The sequence below is a fragment of the Ailuropoda melanoleuca genome, chromosome 4 (genome assembly GCF_002007445.2).
Source record: "Ailuropoda melanoleuca isolate Jingjing chromosome 4, ASM200744v2, whole genome shotgun sequence".
Classification (NCBI taxonomy): Eukaryota; Metazoa; Chordata; class Mammalia; order Carnivora; family Ursidae; genus Ailuropoda; species Ailuropoda melanoleuca.
In genome coordinates, this window is record NC_048221.1 from 17,627,110 (window position 1) to 17,647,538 (window position 20,429).

The 20,429-nt window shown below is 40.8% G+C and overlaps 1 protein-coding gene across 5 annotated transcripts in view; it reads left to right on the plus strand.

Annotated features, from left to right (window-relative positions):
- Positions 1-366: 366 nt before the first annotated feature.
- The window catches only part of ARIH2 (ariadne RBR E3 ubiquitin protein ligase 2), a 47,234-nt gene continuing 27,171 nt past the window's right edge, over positions 367-20,429 (plus strand). Inside the window, exons 1-4 of one of the 5 annotated variants that reach the window (XM_034658278.1) lie at positions 367-565; positions 1,890-1,933; positions 3,479-3,538; positions 5,177-5,521. In XM_034658278.1, coding sequence (XP_034514169.1) covers positions 5,273-5,521 — 249 coding nt within the window. In that variant the 5' untranslated portion in view covers positions 367-565; positions 1,890-1,933; positions 3,479-3,538; positions 5,177-5,272. Of the gene's footprint in view, positions 566-1,889; positions 1,934-2,008; positions 2,028-3,478; positions 3,539-5,176; positions 5,522-19,888; positions 19,935-20,429 lie in introns of those variants that run through there. The other 4 variants (XM_019801087.2, XM_002920558.4, XM_019801088.2 and 1 more) reach the window with 4 other exon arrangements.

Consider the following 20,429-nt stretch of genomic DNA (forward strand, 5'->3'; position numbering starts at 1 on the left):
CGCGGTGACCTGAAGCCCCAGTTCTTCCACCAGATAGCGGCCGGGAAAAAACAGTCCTTTACCACTCCACGGACGTCAGTATGTCTTCTGTGTGCACTACACTCGAATACACACAGTGAAGCGAGCAGTCCATCAGAAAAACACTGGTTAAAATTATCCCAGCAGGCGGCGCCGGTAGGCGAAAGCCGGAAGACATGCCTTGACCATTCTCCAGTAAACCGACTCCGCTCCTCCGCTGCCTCCGGCAGCCGTGGACGCTGGCCGTACCGGGTCACACGCGGGATCGGAGAGCTGAGCTGCAATAAAGCGTTGGCCAAGGGACGCTATTACCCAGCGCCAGCCGCGACCTCGGCGACCGCGGGTCGACCCCGGGCCGGAAGTGACGCAAGCGCACTGAGCACTTCCGGAGCTGCGGAGTCGGCTCCGCGGGAGGAAGGAGCGCGGGCCTTGACCGGCGTCGGCCCGTCGCCTCCGCCGCCGCCTCTGCGCCTGTGTCTGAGACCTCTGGCCCGGCCGGACCTGGTCTGGTCCGCCCGGGCTGAGCGGCCGCGGGCTGCGGCTCCCGGTAAGTGTGCGGCGCGGGTCGCGGCCTTGTTTACCCCGCCGGGTCGGGGAGGGGGGTGGGCTCTCCGCGCGCCTCCCTAGCCCGACCGGGGCTCCGCCTTCGTCGCCGCCCGCGAGGCCCCGCTGCCCCCGGCCTCCGGTTCCCCGTCTCAGCACCCAGCGCCGCCCGCGGAGGGGCGGCTGAAGGCTACGACCGGGGCGGGCGGGCTCCTGGCGTCTCTCCGTTTTTCCTCCTCACGCCCTCTTCCCAGCTCCCGGAGAGGTCGGAGGCCAGCGCCTCTGACCGACGGGCGCCGGCGCATCGGGGCCCTCCCCACCGGGCGCGCTGGGGATACGCGCCGCCTCCGGGGCTCCCCACTTTAATCATCATTCGGAGCCCTCGCAGTGCCACCCGCACAGTTAGTTAACGCTTGCCTGCGAAGGGTCCCCCTGCGCGTGGGCTCCGTGTCCTCGCGGCTGTCCCTGCGCCTCGGTAGAAACGTGCGGCCCAGGAGCTTCGCCGCCGTCTCGCCGGACGCCGCTGGGCTAGCCGCGGGAGAGACAGCTGTGTTGTCGGATGACTTCACCTCTGTACTGATTGTTGCTCTGTCCCGTAGAACTTTCTGCCACAGTGGACATATTCTATACTTTTCTTAAGCTGGGGTAGCCACTAGCACACTTGGCTGTTGAGCATTTGACTTATGGCTAGTGCGACTGAAAAACCAAATTTTAGGCTTTTATTTAACTTTTAAGTTAAATTTTAATAACCACACGGGGCAAGTGTCTACCTTATTAAACAGAATAGTATAGTGTAGGGTTTTGAAACTAAGTTACTGATTCATATTTTAAAAGTGCTAAGTAGTTTTCTTGGGAGATAAGTAGTTTTCTTAGTAAATAAATCACCATTTAGAGCCAAATATTATGTCTGGAGTAAACATTTCATACTCGCCAAAAAGTGTTCTCGTCAACTTTAAACTGAGAGAGAAGTCTTCAGTTTGGATCCTTTAGCCCAGGATGGGTGTCACGTCTCCTGAACATGTGACTTTGGCTCTGGGGGAAAAGTAATTTCTATTACTCTTTTTCTGTCTGGGGTAGAGGGATAATATTTAACATCCAAAGGAAATCAAAGCGTTGTCATCAGTTCTGTTAATAAGGCAATAACAATCTGGCCCCTTTGAACAATGTCAGCAATCTTTTGAGTAGAATTAGGGATATTTAACTTTGAAAAGATAAAAAATTAAGTTTTTTGGGGTTTTTTGTTGTTGTTTTTTGTTTTGTTTTGTTTTTAATCCGGACCTAGAACTCCCACTAAGTATGAAATGAGAATGATTTCTTTCTCTTTTTAGGAGGGAAGAATGAAGTTTTCCCCTGCTTCTTGAGTATTTAGTTGGTGAGAAGCCTGTGGGCATCCTCTAAGTTCAAATCGTGGGGAGAAATCCAAAGAAAGTGGAAAGCATGGTCTTCTGTTTGTTATGGTTCTGGAGGTAGCTTTGTGGATAGTGTTAGGTTCTCTGGGAGGGTGGTGGGAAGTGATGAATCCCCATAGCCAATAGATCTGTTGGAAGTATTGACTCGGTAACACCGTTTGCCAGCAGTGTGATCCTGGCAAGTTACTTAACCTTTTTGAACTGTGGCCTCCTCATTTGTAAGAAGGGGATGATAGCCACTTTGTAGGGTTGTGAAGATTGAATGAGAATGAGTCAAACCTGAAATTGGCTCTCATTAAATGAGAGCTAATATTGGTAGTGAAATTTTGTAGATGGGAGCAATATTTATGAATTTTATTTTCCCAATAAGCAATATCTTTTTTTTTTTTAAGATTTTATTTATTTATTTGACAGAGATAGAGACAGCCAGTGAGAGGGGGAACACAAGCAGGGGGAGTGGGAGAGGAAGAAGCAGGCTCACAGCAGAGAAGCCTGATGTGGGGCTCGATCCCATGACGCTGGCATCACGCCCTGAGCCGAAGGCAGACGCTTAACCGCTGTGCCACCCAGGCGCCCCCCCAATAAGCAATATCTTAAATAAAAATACAGGCTAAAGAAAAAAGATCTTAAAAATTCAGTTGTTCTCTACTCTTTTAGAAATAATCTTCTATAATCAGTGTTTGGACTTTGAGTTTCATTTGGTTTATATTTACCTATGTTTGAAGTATTTTTTTTGGAAGTTATAAGTTTTAGTTTTCTGAGAAATCCTAAAGGATAAAGAAATAGACATAAGGTTTCTAATCGAGTAAGCAAGTAGTTCTTGGATTTCTGAGAAATCCTAAAGGATAAGGAAATAGACATAAGACTTCTAATTGAATAAGCAAGTAGTACTTGGATAGTATTGGATAGTGAGATCTGTATCTCTGAGCAGGTCAGATGGCCCTTGAGCATGTCAGCTGAGAGGCGGCAAATGGGTATTAATATTGCCTAGTGGGCATCCTATTGGAGACATTTTTTTTTCAAAATTATTTTTTAATGAGTGAAGTGAGATCTGGAATATTGACAATATTTTGTGCTAGATTATCACCATGGAAGTGACTTTATAACAAAAGTCTCCTTTAAGTCAGTTGCAATTTACTTTGTCCATTTCTATGCAACATTTAGGATTGAAATTGTGATAGTTAATTTAGGGAATCTGAACCATAGGAATAAGGTGGTAGGTTTTCAAACTGAGGGTGGGAATTGGGTATCTATTTACATCACCAGTGTTATAGGTTAAATAATTACTGGCTGTTTACTTTGAATACTTTCTTTTTTAGAAGGCCATGTAACTGTTTTCCGTATAATGACATATATGTTTCTGTGGGACTTAGAAGAAAATAATTTCATAGTTACTCTAGTCTCTTGCTGCTTACCCCTTTAAATGTCTTTGCTTGTTAAAAAATAAATTTGCAAAACCAGGATACCAACTTCAAAAATATAAATAGAATTTTCTCTTTTCATTTTAGATGGAAATTATATGACAGAATATTTGGGGTGACATCTTGAAAGATCTTCAAGAATTACAGGTATTTTTAGTTTAAAGATTAACTTTTTCTTCTAAGGGAAAAGTACCATAGTTTGTTTGTAATTAGGTGGTTCTACCATATAAAACAGTTTGTTAAAAGTCAAACTGCAAATATTATATTACTGCTCTCTTATTAACGTGATTTTTTAAAAACTGGGCATTTATGGTTATCATGTCAAACTTAGATTCACTGATGTTTTTATAATATTAAAAGGTGGCTCTGTAGTCCTTTATACTGATTACATATTAACTACACGTTTTTTTTTAACACATTCATTTTAATGTGTTTTAATTTTTATTGTTTGTCTTAATTATGGTTGATTTTTTGAGAGATTATCTTTTTTTTTTAGATTATTTTTTTTTAGAGAGAGAGAGAAAGCTCGCACAGTGAGAGCAGGGGGAGGGGCAGAGGGAGAGGGAGAGACTCTTAGGCAGACTCCCCGCTGATCTCACAACCCTGAGATCATGACCTGAACCCAAATCAGAAGTTGGACACTTAACCGACTGAGCCCCCCAGGCACCCCCTTGAGAGCTAATCTATTTCAAATAGACTTTATATATACTTCTGTATTTAATCAAGATTTGGTTATGTAAGCTTTTATATATCATCCAATCCAGATGTTCTTGCATTTTAAAGTCCTATTAGTTTTTAGATTTAAGTCACTATTTAAGGGATGCCTGGATGGCTCAGTGGGTTAAGCGACTGTCTTCAGCTCAGGTCATGATCCCAGAGTCCTGGGATCAAGTCCCGCATCGGGCTCCTTGCTCAGTGGGGAGCCTGCTTCTCCCTCTATTGCTGCTCCCCCTGCTCATGCTTGCTCTCTCGTTCTCTCTCTCTGACAAATAAATAAAATCTTAAAAAAAAATCACTATTTAATATTGTTTCTTGCAGATGATTGCTTGAAATAATACTTGTGCAGGAAAGATAATGGGTATTTGCCAGAATCTTCTCTGTATATCTATAGTTTTCCTTCACTATTGGATCAATTTCTTTGCGTCAAAGTACCCCTTTTAAAGAATCAGTAGAATCCTTTAAAACTGAAAAATCAGTTAACTTTGCAGACCAGAGGAGGATGTTGAAGAGTTTTGTGGCTTTTGTTTTCTTTACTAACCATGCACCTGTTTTCCAGATATCTGAGAGTGATGTCTGTGAAACAGTGGTATTCTTTTCCTAGATGTTGTAGTGGAAAAGAACTGTCATTTGTGTACCGTCTGTGTCACTACTCAGTGGGGCATAATTAGCAAAGAGATTTTAAATGTTGGTAGTTCAACCTTTAGGTTGCTTCCCCTGTGGGCCTCCAACTGTGGGGGTGTGCCTCTTTCTTAAGGACTCCTGCAGGAAGGATAAGTCCTTGGGAATTTGACCCTTTGACATGGAGTAGACAACCTTCCTGACTCTTTCATGCCAGGCCCTTCATGTGAAGTTACCATTATTAGCTGCTTCTGCCCCTGAAGGAAAGAGTTTCCCTTAGATAAGCCTGGGCAGTGAGATGATGGTGATGTTTCCTCTGAGACCAGAGTTGGAATAGGCCATAATGGGCATAGGACCAGGCTGTGCCATTTTGATTCTTCATGGTTACTGTTATAACTTCTCATAGTGAAAGTAAGTAACACTTATTTTTTTCTTTTCCTTCCTTAGAAGACAAAAAACACTAATGCATTTGAGAAAGTGGTAAAGTTTGGGGGGAGGGGAAAAAAACTGCTTTCCTGATCTGCAACTTGGCTGGATGCTAAGATGTCTGTGGACATGAATAGCCAGGGGTCTGACAGCAATGAAGAGGACTATGACCCAAATTGTGAGGAGGAAGAAGAGGATGAGGAACCTGGGGACATAGAGGACTATTACGTGGGAGTAGCCAGCGATGTGGAGCAGCAGGGGGCCGATGCCTTTGATCCTGAGGAGTACCAGTTCACCTGCTTGACCTACAAGGAGTCCGAGGGTGCCCTCAATGAGCACATGACCAGCTTAGCCTCTGTCCTAAAGGTGAGCAGTGTTGTCAATTCCAAGTGTAATTCCCCCAATTAAATCTAAATACAAGCTGTTGCTAACTGATGTCTCCTCCAGATTGACTGAATGAATGGCACTGTAGTGAAACCAAATTTAGGTATGTGTTGGATTAGTTGGACACATTTGATGCTTTGTTTTCTAAAATATGCATATTTAAGGCCCTCAAATTCCCAAGTTACTAAGAATTAGAAAGGAAGTATGGGGTAGATTTAGGATAGACTGGAAGTACATAGAAGCAGAATTATGTAGATTAACACTGGTTTCAGAAAGTGAGTCTACAAAACTTTATGAGGTAAGATATGATTAGCCTCAGAATCACCATCCTCTGTACAACCATTTATGAGTTTCTGGCAAATGTCTTGAGAGGTACCTAGGATGTGCCCTGAATAATCAGTGCCTCTGGCCTAACCTAACCTCCAGTGTTTTATATACTAATGTCTAATGTTGAAAGAGATTTTAGCTTGTATTTTCTTGATTTTGGGGGAGTTATATGAAAATTTTAGAGTTGGTTATTCCAGCAAGAATCTTATTTTTACCACTTAAATTAGCGTGCTTTTCAATCTTGCACCTCAGGCCAGTTATTATCCTTACCATGTACGTTTTGTGCTATGTGATATTAGACAAGAACATAGCACACTCCCATAAAACACTATGTACTATGAATTTTTTTATGGTCATTTAAACAATTTCCCAGCATGTTTCTTTCTCCTCTAATGTTGGCCATTATGTGAAAGTGGGGACATTTCTCTTATTTCACTGTTTTCACTGCCCTTCCTTCAGGAACTGTTATATGGATCTTGTTATCTGCTTAAATTGAAGGTCAAGGGCACATTGGCATGATTTCAACCAAATAATTTTCTTGATGGTATTTAAATGGGAGTAACTAAGGTGTGTCGTGTGTGATCTCTATAGAAGCTGTTTTATCTACTAGTTTAGATACTAGTTTACTACTAGGGATTTTTTTCCCCAGGTGGTCAGCAAATGCTCGCTAATACCTTGGATTTGGATACTCTCAGGGCTTTATTAGTAGTTAGTAGCAAGTTGAAATCTACAGCTTTTTTTTTGTGACTCGCTTCTGGAAGGGTTGCAGACTTCTCTCTTGTGGTCAGTAGAAAACTGTGAAGAATGGGGACCCATTGGAACCTCTGGATTTGGGATTTCTACCCTAGCTTGAGCAAAGGTGCTGGGACCTCTGTTTCCAGAGGACATTTCCCTGGTGGAAGAGGCAACAGATCTCTTCCTCACAGTGCACACTTATCTGGTCAACTAGTGTCTTTAGCTTTAACCATATTATCAGTTTATACATAGTGTTGGCATTTAAAATTAGAAAAGATATCGTCAGGTGTGTGGCTATGTGCTGAACGGTATCAGTTGACTAAGTTCATCAGATATTCTCATCTATGCATAAGAATTCTCTTCCTTCTGTGCTGACTTTCCTACCCTGATGGAAGCAGCTAAGGGGCCCAGACACCTGTCCTCATTTTTTTTTAATTGTGGTAAAATACATGTAACATAAAATTTACCCATTTTACATTTTTCCTTGCTATTAAGCTGATATAGGGTCAGCCCTCTGGAAAGTCTTCTCCCCATAGAAAACCCTCCCTTTCCTTCCTCACCTTTTATACCCTCAGGGCTCCATCAGAGTCTAGCTTGTACTTTTCCTGAGCGAGCGTTCTTGAGACCCCTACAACACTGTGGTTGTACCTTCCTTTGTTCCCAGTGCCCGAACATTACAACTCATGTATATCATGTGTATCAACCGTTTTATGTTGTTTTACCTTTTCATGTATTTTTGCATGATCTCTCCAACTAGATTGTCACTTCATGGAGGGCAGGAACTGCTTTATACTTTTTCTGCCCCGTCATTCCTGTCACAGTGTTTCATTCATAGTAGGTGTTGAATGGTTTCTTGGATACTGTGAATTTTGTCAGCTGTTGGTGACAATAGCTGATGATGTTGGTGTGAGCTAGATTCCCTAGTCCCCCTCCTGTACATCCTTCTCTGCTATCAGGAAAAGGCATTGTTCTGACCCTCAAGATCATGAAAAGAAGGAGCAAAACGAACTGGTATAGAGATGAAGAAATAAAAAGAGATGGAAGAAAGTTGAAACACAAGGAAAGGGTTAAAGAGAAAATGGGGCAAAGGGGAAAATGGTCCATGAAAATTTAGATCACGGTAGAAGATAGATTTTTTTTCCCCCACTCTCTAGACCTCACTGAGAAGCATGCTAATAACCATTTTCTTTCTGGGGCTGGGCAGCAAGGATGCTGGCTCTTCTGGCGGCTTGGCTGCACATAAAGGGACTCAGTGGTGTTTTAAGTAGTTTGGGAATTTGACCAAAGAGGCTAGGCAAAAAGAGTTTGGTTAAGAATAAAAGCGAAGGAATCATATACAATCTTTCTTTTTTAGGCTGACTAAAAACTAATGTTTTTATATTTGTAATTAATATTTTATGAGACAGGAGGCAATAATTTAAGTGCAGCATTTACAGAATGGTGTTTATTGGTGCTTTGACTATTCTGGCTCCCCTGTTGCATGTGTATCTGAGAGTGGAGATCAGTGGTGATCATCCAGGTCACTACTGATGTCCCCCATTGATCATGGTGCTATTTGTACAACTCTGTGACATATCAGGATGTTTAATTCTTTCATATGATTTAGGTGCTGTTTGGCTGGTATGACATGTATGTGGTTTAAAATTATAGCCATATGAATAGTTGTTTATGAATGAAAGCTAAGTTTGAGGACTGACTTGACTTTTTCACTGATACTCATGTCTGTTTTACTAATTGTGTGTTCGCAGTTACCTATGGATGAGGCATTGTTCAGCATAAAATTAAACCTTTTGTTGCCTTCTGAGATTTGATGTCTCTTGAATATTAAAATTCCAATTGTCTGGGACACTGGGTTTTTGGTTTAGTGAGGGTTCATGGTAACTTCCTGTATGTGTTGTAAGACAAGTCCATAAGTAAGTAAGATCATTAATTGAGAAAGGAAAGTGTCCAGGAAATCAGATTAAGGGCTAAGGATAGACAACAGAGAAAATGCTTATGTGTTATTGGGGGGAAACTACTGGTGTTCAAATAATGAATGACTAAACGGAAGCATTGTTTTTAGAATGAGCTGTCATCTTATACAGGTAGGATACAGTTGACCCTTGAACAATGGCGAGGATTAGGGGTGCCAACCCCCACACTGCCAAAAATCCACGTATAACTTTTGACTCCCCCAGAACTTAATACTAGTAGTTTACTTTTGACTAGAAGCCTTACCAATAACATAAACAGTCAACACATATTCTGTATGTTTCATGTATTAATACCAGATTCTTAACAATAAAGTAAGCTAGTGAAAAGAAAGTCGTAAGGAAAAGACATTTACAGTACTGTATTGTAAAAAAAATGTGTATAAGTGGCTCTGTGGAGTTCAGATCCTTGTTCAAGTATCAGTTGTAGTCATTAGAGATTAGATGATTGCCAGGTGAGGTATTATGTGGTAGGAGGGGGAAAATCTCTGACAAATATTTGTCATGATTGTGTATGTCTTTAGGTCTTAAGGAAAGTCTTTAAGGAAAACAAAGTTAACTTTTAAAACCCTGTATTTTCATATGAAACTCACATGAAGATTATTTGATTGTTATCTTATAGATGAGAGAGGCCTTTTCTGGTAATAACAGACCTTTTTATTGCAAAATATGTAGTAGTAAGCCAAGAAGAATTTTGTCATTCAGTGAGTCCTGTTAGCGCTGTTCGGTCAAACTCCTGAGGCATTTGCTATCAAGCTGCTTAGGAAGAGGCTTAGCCCAGATAGTCCAGGCCAGCTTTCATTGGTGATGGGCCAGAGGAGTCTCCCGCATGCTATTCTGCCCCTCTCAGCAGCGTGCTAGGGGTGTGGGCAGGAGAGGAGAAATGTGGTTCAGGGCCCCGCCCGAATGCATAAGAAAAGAGAAGAAATAGTCCACTTTGGGCTAGATCTAGTCAATGGAGCCAAAGTGAGCTATCTGAGCTTTGTGTTACAGGAGAACCTTGAAGGTAGAGTAGAAGGGCAGTGCAGGTAACGCAAGTCAAGTCCAAGCCCCACAGGTCAATACGCATGGGGATGGGAAAGTTACCTTTTGAGCTGCAGTGGGAAACTAAGAAGCATAGGCTAAAGGGAGTAGTATGTGGAGGATTGTGAATGCAGCCTGGGGTGTCTTTACTGTTAGAGTTTTTAAACTTCTTCATTGCTGAACTGCGCTGTTCACTTCTTTTTTTTTTTTTTTTTTTTAAAGATTTTATTTATTTATTTGACAGAGATAGAGACAGCTAGCGAGAGAGGGAACACAAGCAGGGAGAGTGGGAGAGGAAGAAGCAGGCTCATAGCATAGGAGCCTGATGTGGGGCTCGAACCCATAACGCCGGGATCACGCCCTGAGCTGAAGGCAGACGCCTAACCGCTGTGCCACCCAGGAGCCCCTGCGCTGTTCACTTCTTAAGCCTGTGTTCCTCCAGATAGGATTGGAGAAATAAGCTGGTTATAATGAGTGTTTTTACTACAGTTCTTGCTTTAGGAATTGCTGTATTAATTGCAGTAGAGCTAGGAAAATGTTACACAGAATACTTTATTCTGCCACCCTCTTGCTTGAATTTATTTTAAAATCTAGTGTTTGATATTCAGCAAAATGTGGCTGGAAAATCTCTCATGAGTCTTCTTCTGAGGATCATTTTTCCCCTTTGTAGATGAATCATAATTAGTTTTCAGGGCTTCTGACTCCAAGTGCAGAAGTTTTTATAGCCTCGTGTTCAAAACAGTCTCATTTCTATGCATTTGTTACTGGTAACATGAGCAATTGATGTTCTTCACAAAATACCTTACATTTAGTCTTTCTCTTAAATGGCAACCAAGTTTTGTATAATATCTGGAAAAGACTTTAATTTTACTTATTATGTCAACTTTTTTGTATCCTGATATAGTGGGATTTTAGACCATTTTGTTTTTATTTATGTATTTGTTAATGGTAATTGTTTTTTTATTACTATTAATGGGAAAGTATCCTCAAGCTGGGCCTGGTAACACTGAGTGTTTATGTGCTGAGCAGCCATCTGATTTCTATTTTTATGACCTGATGTCAGGTTTCTTTGCATGCCTGTATCTCAGTAGAATCTAGATTAAAATCCTGTGTTTCAAATAGTTTCTTGTTAGTGGGTGTGTTGACGTACTTCATGATGCCTTATTCTGGAAATCTGATGTGTGTTTTACTGATGTACAAATTTATTTTTGAAAGGGAGATGAGAAATGTCCAGAGTGACGTTGAGAATTGCCTAAGTACAACTAGTGCTACAGTTGTCCCTGTCTTGCCAGTTTAGAAAGGTTATTGTCATCATTGACTTTGTGTGCTCACTGTGCACCTGGCACCGCACACAGCATGTTTACTGCCTTCCAGAAAAGAAGCTCTTAATCAGATTCAAGGCTAGCTTTCATTCTAGTCTTTTTCTTGTGCTTTCACACTATCATAGGAACTGTGCATAAGCAAGGGGTGGTCTTATTTTAAGATTTATTTATTTTAGAGAGCACACAAGCAGGGGGAGAGGGAGAGAATCCCAGCAGACTCCCTGGGGAGCCCTGCAACACGGGCTCAATCCCAGGACCCCGAGATCATGACCAGAATCGAAATCCAGAGTCAGCCGCGGGGTGCCTGAGTGGCTTAGTCAATTAAGCATCTGCCTTCAGCTCGGGTCATGATCCAGGGTCCTGGGATTGAGCCCTGTGGTGGGCTCCCTGCTCAGCAGAGAGTCTACTTCTCCTTCTGCCTCCCCGCCCCCCGGACCCCACACTCACGCTCTCTCTCTCAAACAAATAAATAAAATCTTAAAAAAGTTGGCCGCTCAGCTGACTGAGCCACCCAGGCACCCCCTCAGGGGGTGATTTTAATCCCACATTTGTGTTCTAATCCTTAACTTATTTATATTTAACCTTTTATTGTTGAAATGTTACTATAGTATTTAAAAAAGAAATATCCTTCATAATTTCATTAACCTAAAATAAAAGTTTTCTTCCTTGCTTGTAATCCTTCAGGTCTTACCCATATTCGTATATAATATTACTGTGCTTCAATTCATTCATTCAACCAATATTTATTAACCACTTGACTATGTGCCAGGCACTGGAAAAATAGCATCAAACAACATAGATAGGTCCCTGCCCTGGCTGACGTTACATTCTGGTAATTGCTATGTACATGTATTATATTCTGCTTTTTTCTTATATACAGGCATGCCTCAGAGATGTTGCAAGTTTGGTTCCAGACCACTGCAATAAAGCATATATCACAATAAAGCAAGTCAAATGAATTTTTTGTACCCCAGTGCAAGTGAAAGTTATGTTTACACTATACTGTAGTCTATTAAGTGTGCAGTAGCATTGTGTCTATAAAACAATGTAAATATCTTAATTAAAAAAATACCTTATTGCTAGAAAGTGCTAACCGTCACTTGAGCTTTCAGCAGGTTGTAATCACTAATCACAGATCACCATAACGAATATAATAGTAATGAAGAAGTTTGAAGTGTTGCTAGAGTTACCAAAATGTGACACAGAGACATGAAGATAAGCAAAGCTTTAGAAAAAAATGGTACTGATAGACTTACTTAATGCAGGTTTGCCACAAACCTTCAATTTGTAAAAAACAAAAACAGTGTCTGCCAAATACAATGAAGTGAGGTATGCCTGTATTTTAAGTATTTCCCCCTGTTTCTATTTCATCCTCATAAATTACTTTAAATGGCTGAATATCACATCATCATACTGAGCCATAATTTGCTTATACTTTCCCATTGGGCGTTTAGGTAAGTACTATTGTGTTACCGTTCTTGGGGACAGGTTATGTTGCTGTGAACACTTTCATGAATATGGCCTTTGTGTTTGTTGGACCTTGGCCAGAGCCTGGGCTTAGTGGTCAGATGGTTGGGCTCCATTCCCTTTTTTGCCATTTAATATAATGTGGCCTTGGGCAAGTTCCTCATCATATCTAAGCTTCGGTTTTCTCATCTGTAAAATAATGATAAAAATATCTCCTTCACTGCATTAAATGAGATAATTAATGTAAAATGCTTGTCACATGAATGTTCAAACAAATGGTCATGGTGGAGGCAGGGCAAGTGCAGAACAATGGGATTGTTACTTATTTGCTCTGGTTCCTTAGAACACATTCTTAGGATTGTGCATTTTCAGTGATAGATTAAAAGCCACATTGAGGAAGGTTCTGGGTGACATATTGCTGATGATGTCTCCGAGTGTGCATGTGGTAGATGGATCATGTACTTTGGATTTTTTTGTCTTCATCCAGAGCCTCTGGTTCCCTTCTTCTGGGGCCCACTGATGAGAAAAGTAAAAGTAACACAATGAATTTTGAATTGGAACCAGGAAAAGGATGAAAGGGACTATAGCTTGTCTGTTATTCCTACATTTTTGGTTGACTGCAGTGTTTGGTCTTGGGCCTGCTTAGTTGATTTTGAGGTTCTTGTTATTGGGGCATCTCCTTGCTTTAACTTGTGCTCTGTTACAGTCTCCCCCGTTTTTGTTTTTGTTTTCCTAACTTCACCTTTGCCCCTACTGCTCTAGGAAAAATTTGACCGGTTAGATTCCTCTGCCCAAAAGAGGGAAGAGTTATAGGAAAGATTTGAGAAAGGTACAGAGTGAGATACAGGAAGCTTCTCATCTTGCTCTTCCTAAAATGTGTCTGCCCTGTGGCTTGATTACTCAAATTGACATGAATTGTCAGAATTTGAAGCTTATGTTGTGTTCCCTTTTCTCTGAACTGTCACGAACCTTTATACACATGAAATGGTTTTACTGTGAAAACCACAAGTTATCAACCATAAACGGAGAAAAATACAGGGAGAGTGAGCAAAAGGTTGGTTTGGAGATTTTAACAGAGCAGAGCTGCTCTGATAATCATGAACAAAGTGGTTTCCATCTGAGAAATTTGCTGTCTTTGACTAGCTGTTTCTTTCCTGGCCAGTACATGCGCTACTCATTCTCATTTCTTTTATCCCTTACTTTAGGCTCTCATTTTCCAGAGTCTGTAGATAGCTTTGTATCCTTTTATAAGAAATAACTCCAATGCCATCAAACTTAGCTTCCTGGATTCTCTGTCTTAATTGGTGATACCACCATCCATCAAGCTGGAAGCTGAGGATTTACCCTTGACTCCCTTCTCCCACGAAGCCTTCCCTGTTCCCCAGTCAGAGTTGGGCACTCCTGTCTCTCTACCATTCTGTGCGTGTGTCTTGCTGTGTATTTATGCTAATTGGAAAGTGTTGTTTGTAAGCCAGGGCCCAAACTCTTTGAGAGTTGCTTGTTGTTGATCTGAGTCAGGTCAAAAAATGCAAAAGTTGAGAATTTAACCCCAGACCTCTACTTCTGTATGTTCCCATTTGTAAATAGAAGACACATTTATCAAAGGACTTCCATGAAGCCAGCTGAATTCTAAGCTGAGGCAGTAAATACCTGGTAGGTGTATGGTTCCCAGCTTGGGGTGCATCTCAGAATTAGTTTTGTCAATTCTGATAAGAAGCCTGAACTTCATGCAGACATAATAAAACAGAATCTTCAGAGGTGAGGTAAGGTATTATACGTTATATTCATGTGGAGAATTCATGTGGAAGGACAAAAAAATTGTGAAACAATTCAGGTTATCGAAGTGCAGAGAAAAGAGTGTGTCCTTTCTTTGGCCGCTGAAAGGATGTGTCCATTTACAGTGTACTGGTTTCATAACTGGAGGGGGAGTAGGATAAAGACACCCAGCTATACTGGCAAGTTGGATACGTTTCCTGTATTTTTTTTCCTGTAATATTTTTGATGTCTATATGTAACTTCCTGTGTCATCGATTATGAAGATAAAAGTGGGTTCTTAGGACCATGCTGATAATGAGTAGCTGTAAAAATGACTAATAATATCTGCAATCATAATACAATGTGAATGTTTTAAAAGTTTTGAATTTCATGACGTAGAACACATCAGTTTTTTTTTTTTTTTATTAGCGTGTTAACATTGTCTTCTGCTGCAAGATAGTTGGCTGTCCTCAGATACCTTTGTCCCCCCTCCATTTGTCTTTGTTTGTTTGGTATTCAGATGTCTGTAGCAGTTTTATTTGCAATAGCCAAAAACTGGAAACAACCCAAATATCCACAAATAGATAAATGAACAAATAATGGTGTGCCCATAGAACAACATACTTCTCAGCAGTATAAAAAGAGTGAATAGCTTCTATAAGCATCGTTGGTAAATCCCAAAAAAGTATGCTGAATGAGGGAACCCAGGGGGAGAAAAGAGTAAATATTTTATGATTTCAATCATATAAAATTCTAGAAAATGCAAACCCATTGTGAAGGAAAGTAAATCTGTTGCCTGGAGAGTCGGGGAGGGCGGGGAGAGAGATGCTGATGAAGAGCACGAGGTAAATTTAGGGGTGGTTTTCTATTTTGAAGTATGAAAATGAAAGTAAAGGCATATTCATGTTATAAATTCATAAATAAAAAGAGAATAGGTTGAGGGAGGTGGCTTGTGGGGACCTTGCACACTGGAGCCAGTTTGTCCAGCAGGTCTTTGAAGAGACTGTGGGTTCTGATTTGACTGACAAAGGCTGGAAGAGATAAATGAGCTGCAAATGAGGGGATTAATTAAAGGTTTCTATGTAAAATAATCAACCCTACCCCCACTTGGTTTCTAGACAAAATAATCTGCTTATTTTTAAGAAATCGAATAGCCTGGGGAGAAATAGGGCCCTTAGAGAGTGTAAGATTGGGCTAATCTTATTGGTCACTTTGGGGGCTCTTGAGTCTTACGTGTATGCTGCCTCTGATTAAGCACCCTAAAGAAATACCTGTCAGTTGACAGGTTTTGTCCATGCACACAGAGTTAGGATTCATTTTCCTGACACCCCCTCCCCTTTTAAAATTGTAATATTCATATAAGATTAACCATTTTAAAGTTGAAATTCAGTGGCGTTTAATACATTCACAGTGTGCAATCATAATCTCCATCTAGTTCCAGAACATTTTCATTACCCAAAAGGAAACCTGGTACCCATTAAACAGTTATTTCCCACTCCCCCCAGCCCTGGGCAACCACTAATCTTCTTTTTGTGTCTCTATGGATTTACTTATTCTATATATGTCATATAAATGGAATCATGCAATATATGACCTTTTGTTTCTGGTTGCTTTCACTTAGCGTGATGTTTTCGAGGTTCATCCAAATTGTAGCATGTATCACTACTTCATTCCCTTTTTTTTGGTGACCCTTTGTTTTTTAACCAAGAATCACCAGACATTTGAGGAAAGCATGCAAAATGGAAGAGAAACAGGAAAATTGATCTGAGCTGAAACAGACCAGTAGATGATTTTGCTTGTTTTTATAAGCATACATATTTAGTATTCTCCAAGATATTCAAGAAGACATGGCATCCATGAAACAATCAGAGAGGCCATCTGGAAGAAACTGTCAAAATAAAAAAGCTCATAGAGATGAATTATGGGTTTGCCAAGTTAAAAAATATTCCATAGATAGATCAGAAGATAAAATCAAGAGAAAATCTCAACATGAAGCCAAAATACAGGCAAAAATTGATGCAGAAAAAAGAAACGTAGAGGATCAATCCAGAGATCCATCACCTACCAGAATTTCTGGGAAGTGAGAACAAAAAATTGAAAAGAGGGAAATATTTAAAAGTATAAGAAGAAAATTTCCAGGATCTAAAGAAAGGAGCTTTCTTCATATTGAAAGGTTCTACCAACACCCAGAAGAATAAAGAAAGACCCACTGCTAGAATTGTCACTGTGAAATTTCAGAAAAACAAGAATAGATGGAAAACCCTAAAAGTTTTTGTAAAGATGCACTGGGTCTTCTAAAAGAAATGGGAATCAGACGTGTCATCCACAACAGCTGTGACAACCAGAAGGCAGTGGAGCAGCAGTCTTCGAAGTCCTGAGGGAGAATGGTTTTGAACCCAGAATTCTGTCATAGCAAAATACACTTGTTTTCAGATGTCAAGGACTCCTGAAATTTTCTTTTCTTACACCTTTTCTGGAGCTGTTCCTTGCTGATGAAAATCAAAAAGAGGAAGATATTCTAGAAATGGTTGAACTAAGTAGTCCAATGAAAAGTCCCATGTTACCTATACAACAGGAACTCTGTTTTATGCTGGAAAGTAGCCAGCCCAAATTTGAACACCACTTTGGTGGGATCTAAGAAAAATTTATTCGGGAATGGGAATGGGTAGATTCCAATCAACAGATAAAATGAAGAAGCTGGAAGATAGAATACAGTGAAGAAACCGTAGAACTTTTTACAAGGGGCAAGGGAATTAGAATTTCTATGCAAAGCAGAAAAACTATATGCAAAAAGTTGTAAGCCAAATATAAATCAGACACATAAGTAGCACAAGTGTGGGTAATTGGTGACGACTAAATAGAGATAACGTGTTTGTGCCTAATGTCTGAATGTCCTTTGAATGCCTCAAGGATAGTGGCTTTGGAAGCACAAGGAAGAAAATGCAGTTCTGGTCCTGTAAACAATATTTTAAAAGTTACAAAGGTAACTGATAGAAGGAACTGAAAATAGTAATTGAAATATAAAAAGGTTGGGCCTTGGAAGGGGGTAGTAGGGAGAGGTATAAGTAAATTAAATCTGCTAGAGAATCATGGCCGTGCTTAATGATGTTGGTGACAAGCAGAAGAACTGATAGAGATTTCTCCTGGATTGGGAGGCTGGGGAGGGATGGGGTTGCAGGTATTGTTCCTTTTCATCAAAGTGTTTTTTATGAACCATTTGATTGTCTTTGTTCATTGGTAATTGGGATAGGTTAAGAACTTGTTGATTCCCAATAAACAAGTGTTTCCTGAGTGTCTTCTGTTTTTTTAACTTTTAGATAGATGCTGAAAGCTGGGGGGGAAAGTAGTTTGACCTCTACCGTAAAATAATTTTAAGATCTCTTTGCCTTTGGTTTCTGCCACCTCTTTTTTTGGAATGGTGAGAGAGGAGATAAAAATAAATCTTTTTCGGGGCGCCTGGGTAGCGCAGTCGTTAAGCGTCTGCCTTCGGCTCAGGGCGTGATCCCGGCGTTCCGGGATCGAGTCCCACATCAGGCTCCTGCGCTGGGAGCCTGCTTCTTCCTCTCCCACTCCCCTGCTGTGTACCCTCTCTCGCTGGCTGTCTCTCTGTCACATAAATAAAAAATCTTTAAAAAAAAATAAATAAATAAATAAATAAATAAATNTGGGGGGGAAAGTGGTTTGACCTACCGTAAAATAATTTTAAGATCTCTTTGCCTTTGGTTTCTGCCACCTCTTTTTTTGGAATGGTGAGAGAGGAGATAAAAATAAATCTTTTTCTACTTCTATTTCATATTTTCTGATATATCCACTAAAAGTGCCACTTTGATTATCTTGGTCTGTTGAAAAATTTAAAGTAGCTTCTTCAGACTCCAGCCTGAACTCCTTCCTCTTGGCTGTTCTCTAACCCATTTTGTTTGACATTTGTCTCCACAAGCCTCCTGTAAGCGTCTCTGCCCTTCAGAAGCCTTTGCAAACTCTCAGAAGACCTCTTGTCCTTCCTTTTTTCAAACATTTTTAATTCTTTTTAACCTTCATCAGAGGAGCTGTATCTGGCCTCTTCCTTCATCCCCTTGAATCCTGAAAGATCTTGGTGCCTCTCTGGGTTCTGGAGGAGAATGTGGGTGTGCAGTGACAGAGGGTAGTGTTAGCGTCTAGGACCTAGTACTGGTGCTGGCATTGTTCCAAGTGCTTGCATATGGCAGAGAAGGAAATTGTTTCAAATTTCTGTCCTCAAGGAGCTTCCATTTCTGACGGAGTTTTATATAAACAGAAAGGTTATAAAAATAGCATTATATGTTTTGAGCATAGCTAAGGGCATCAGTCAGTAGTTCTGTCTTTGAATTATGTTCTTGGAGTGTATGGCTTTATCAGTAAGATATGGTAGCCTCTGAGGTATCCTCTGGAGTAGAGTGGGAACATGGATGGTACTGCCAAGATAGTATTTGGTGTATTCCCTCTTATATGCCTCCTCACAGTAGCAGTAGCTGCAAGAGGCAGAGCATTATTTGAAATCATTTTGGACAAGATGGGCTTGTGGCTGTGTGAACATGGTCTGAGATTTGGCTCTTAATCCTACAATGACGGTTCATTGGATGTCAGCTCCTGTCTACATTTCTTTTGGTTTGGTTCCTGGATATGACCTTGGGTCATAAAAAGGGTGGTCATCCTGCTTATTTGGCACCCACTGGAAAACTCGTAGAATTCTGGTAGGGGTTTAACCAGCCTTTTGTAGTAAGTACTTTCCAAAGGTTTTTCATTAAAACGCACACCCTAAAAGATAGGCTGGGATTTACTGCTTGATACTGTGGCAGGTAATGGATAGATGAGGTACAGATAGAGGGGGCCTGGCCGTGAGTTGATGTTGGAGCTGGGGGACGGGTACATGGGTTTCATCATACTCTTCACTTTTGTAGATGTTTGGAATTTTTCATAATAAAAAGTACCCTCGTGATCAAGGATGGATGGCTCATATTTTTGCTTTATTGTATTTTGCATAAATAACTTTTTATTTAGTGAGGTCTTTGGGTTTCTTGGTATTTATTTTAATGATCAGAGACAGAGCTGAGTTAAGGTTAGACGAGAGAAATCTTCAAATTTAATCAGATTTTTAAAACATGAATAGCATGGGTGCCTCAGTTGTAAGTCAGCCCTACTTCCATGGAGACCTGTAAAGAAAAAGCGAAAGGAAGCAAGGTTATAATCAGGAGCCAGAGAGGCTGACCTCCTAGAAGCTGAGAACATGTAGATGTGAAGTATGGGAGAAATGAAGGTCCACCACTTAAACTGGACTGTAGGGGTGAGCCTTGCCTAAAGTCAGAGGCCTGCTGGGACCCCAGTATCACCACCACTGCTGCTGATTTTGTCCCATTCTAGGGTGATGTTCACCTACTCCTTTGTCTCTGTGCTTTAACCTTGTTTCTTCCTCTTACCCCTTTTAGTCCCTTCTCGCCTCACCCCCTGCCCTCCAAGACCTGAATTCATCCATCTTGATCTCCTTAGGCTAGCTTTCCTATATCATATCCCTTTCTACCCCAGACCCAGAAGCTCACCCACAGTTCACTCCTTTCCTTCATCTCTGCTGTTTAGTGAATCACTGCTAGTGTTTGTTAACAAATGTGATTGGACCATGAAGTGGCTTAACACAGGCTGAGGCATGGAGACCCATTCGTGTAGCCTTAAAAATTTTCAGGCAGTTGGCAAGTAAGAATTCTAAATAAAAATTGAAACTACCACCTGTATTTTTTCAGGCCGTTGATGCTCACTGCCATCAGCTGCATCCTCCCTATGGCACTGGTAAGTGTGGGAAGGGCTGGTGACAGTTTTGGTGGGCTGCTGGATTTCTTTTTTCTGGGGGAAAGATCTGTTTGCAAGCTATGTTATTAACTTGTCCCCGAGGGCTGGACAGCTTGAACCAGCTGTAGGAGACTAATAAAAAGAGGAACAAGCAACTGACCGTGCTCATGGGTTTCCTTGGGGAACTGTTGTCAAGAGCAGAGGCTCTTCATTATGTGCCTTGATCCTTACATAAAATTAGCACGTTCCGTGCATTATTTTGAATAATAAACATATGCTATCCAAGTGCTCTGGGATGTTAAGTAGTAACTGTTAAATTTCCTGAAACTCTTAAAACCTTTTTTCCAAAGATGGATATTGGCTGTGTATTAGAAAGGGTCCAAAATGTTATATGTACTTATCATTTCCTTCAGTAGCAAGGTTTATCTCGCTCTGGTGTTTTAAGTTCTTTGTGGTCAGGAGATCAGGAGAAATGTTTATTCCAATGATTAATGT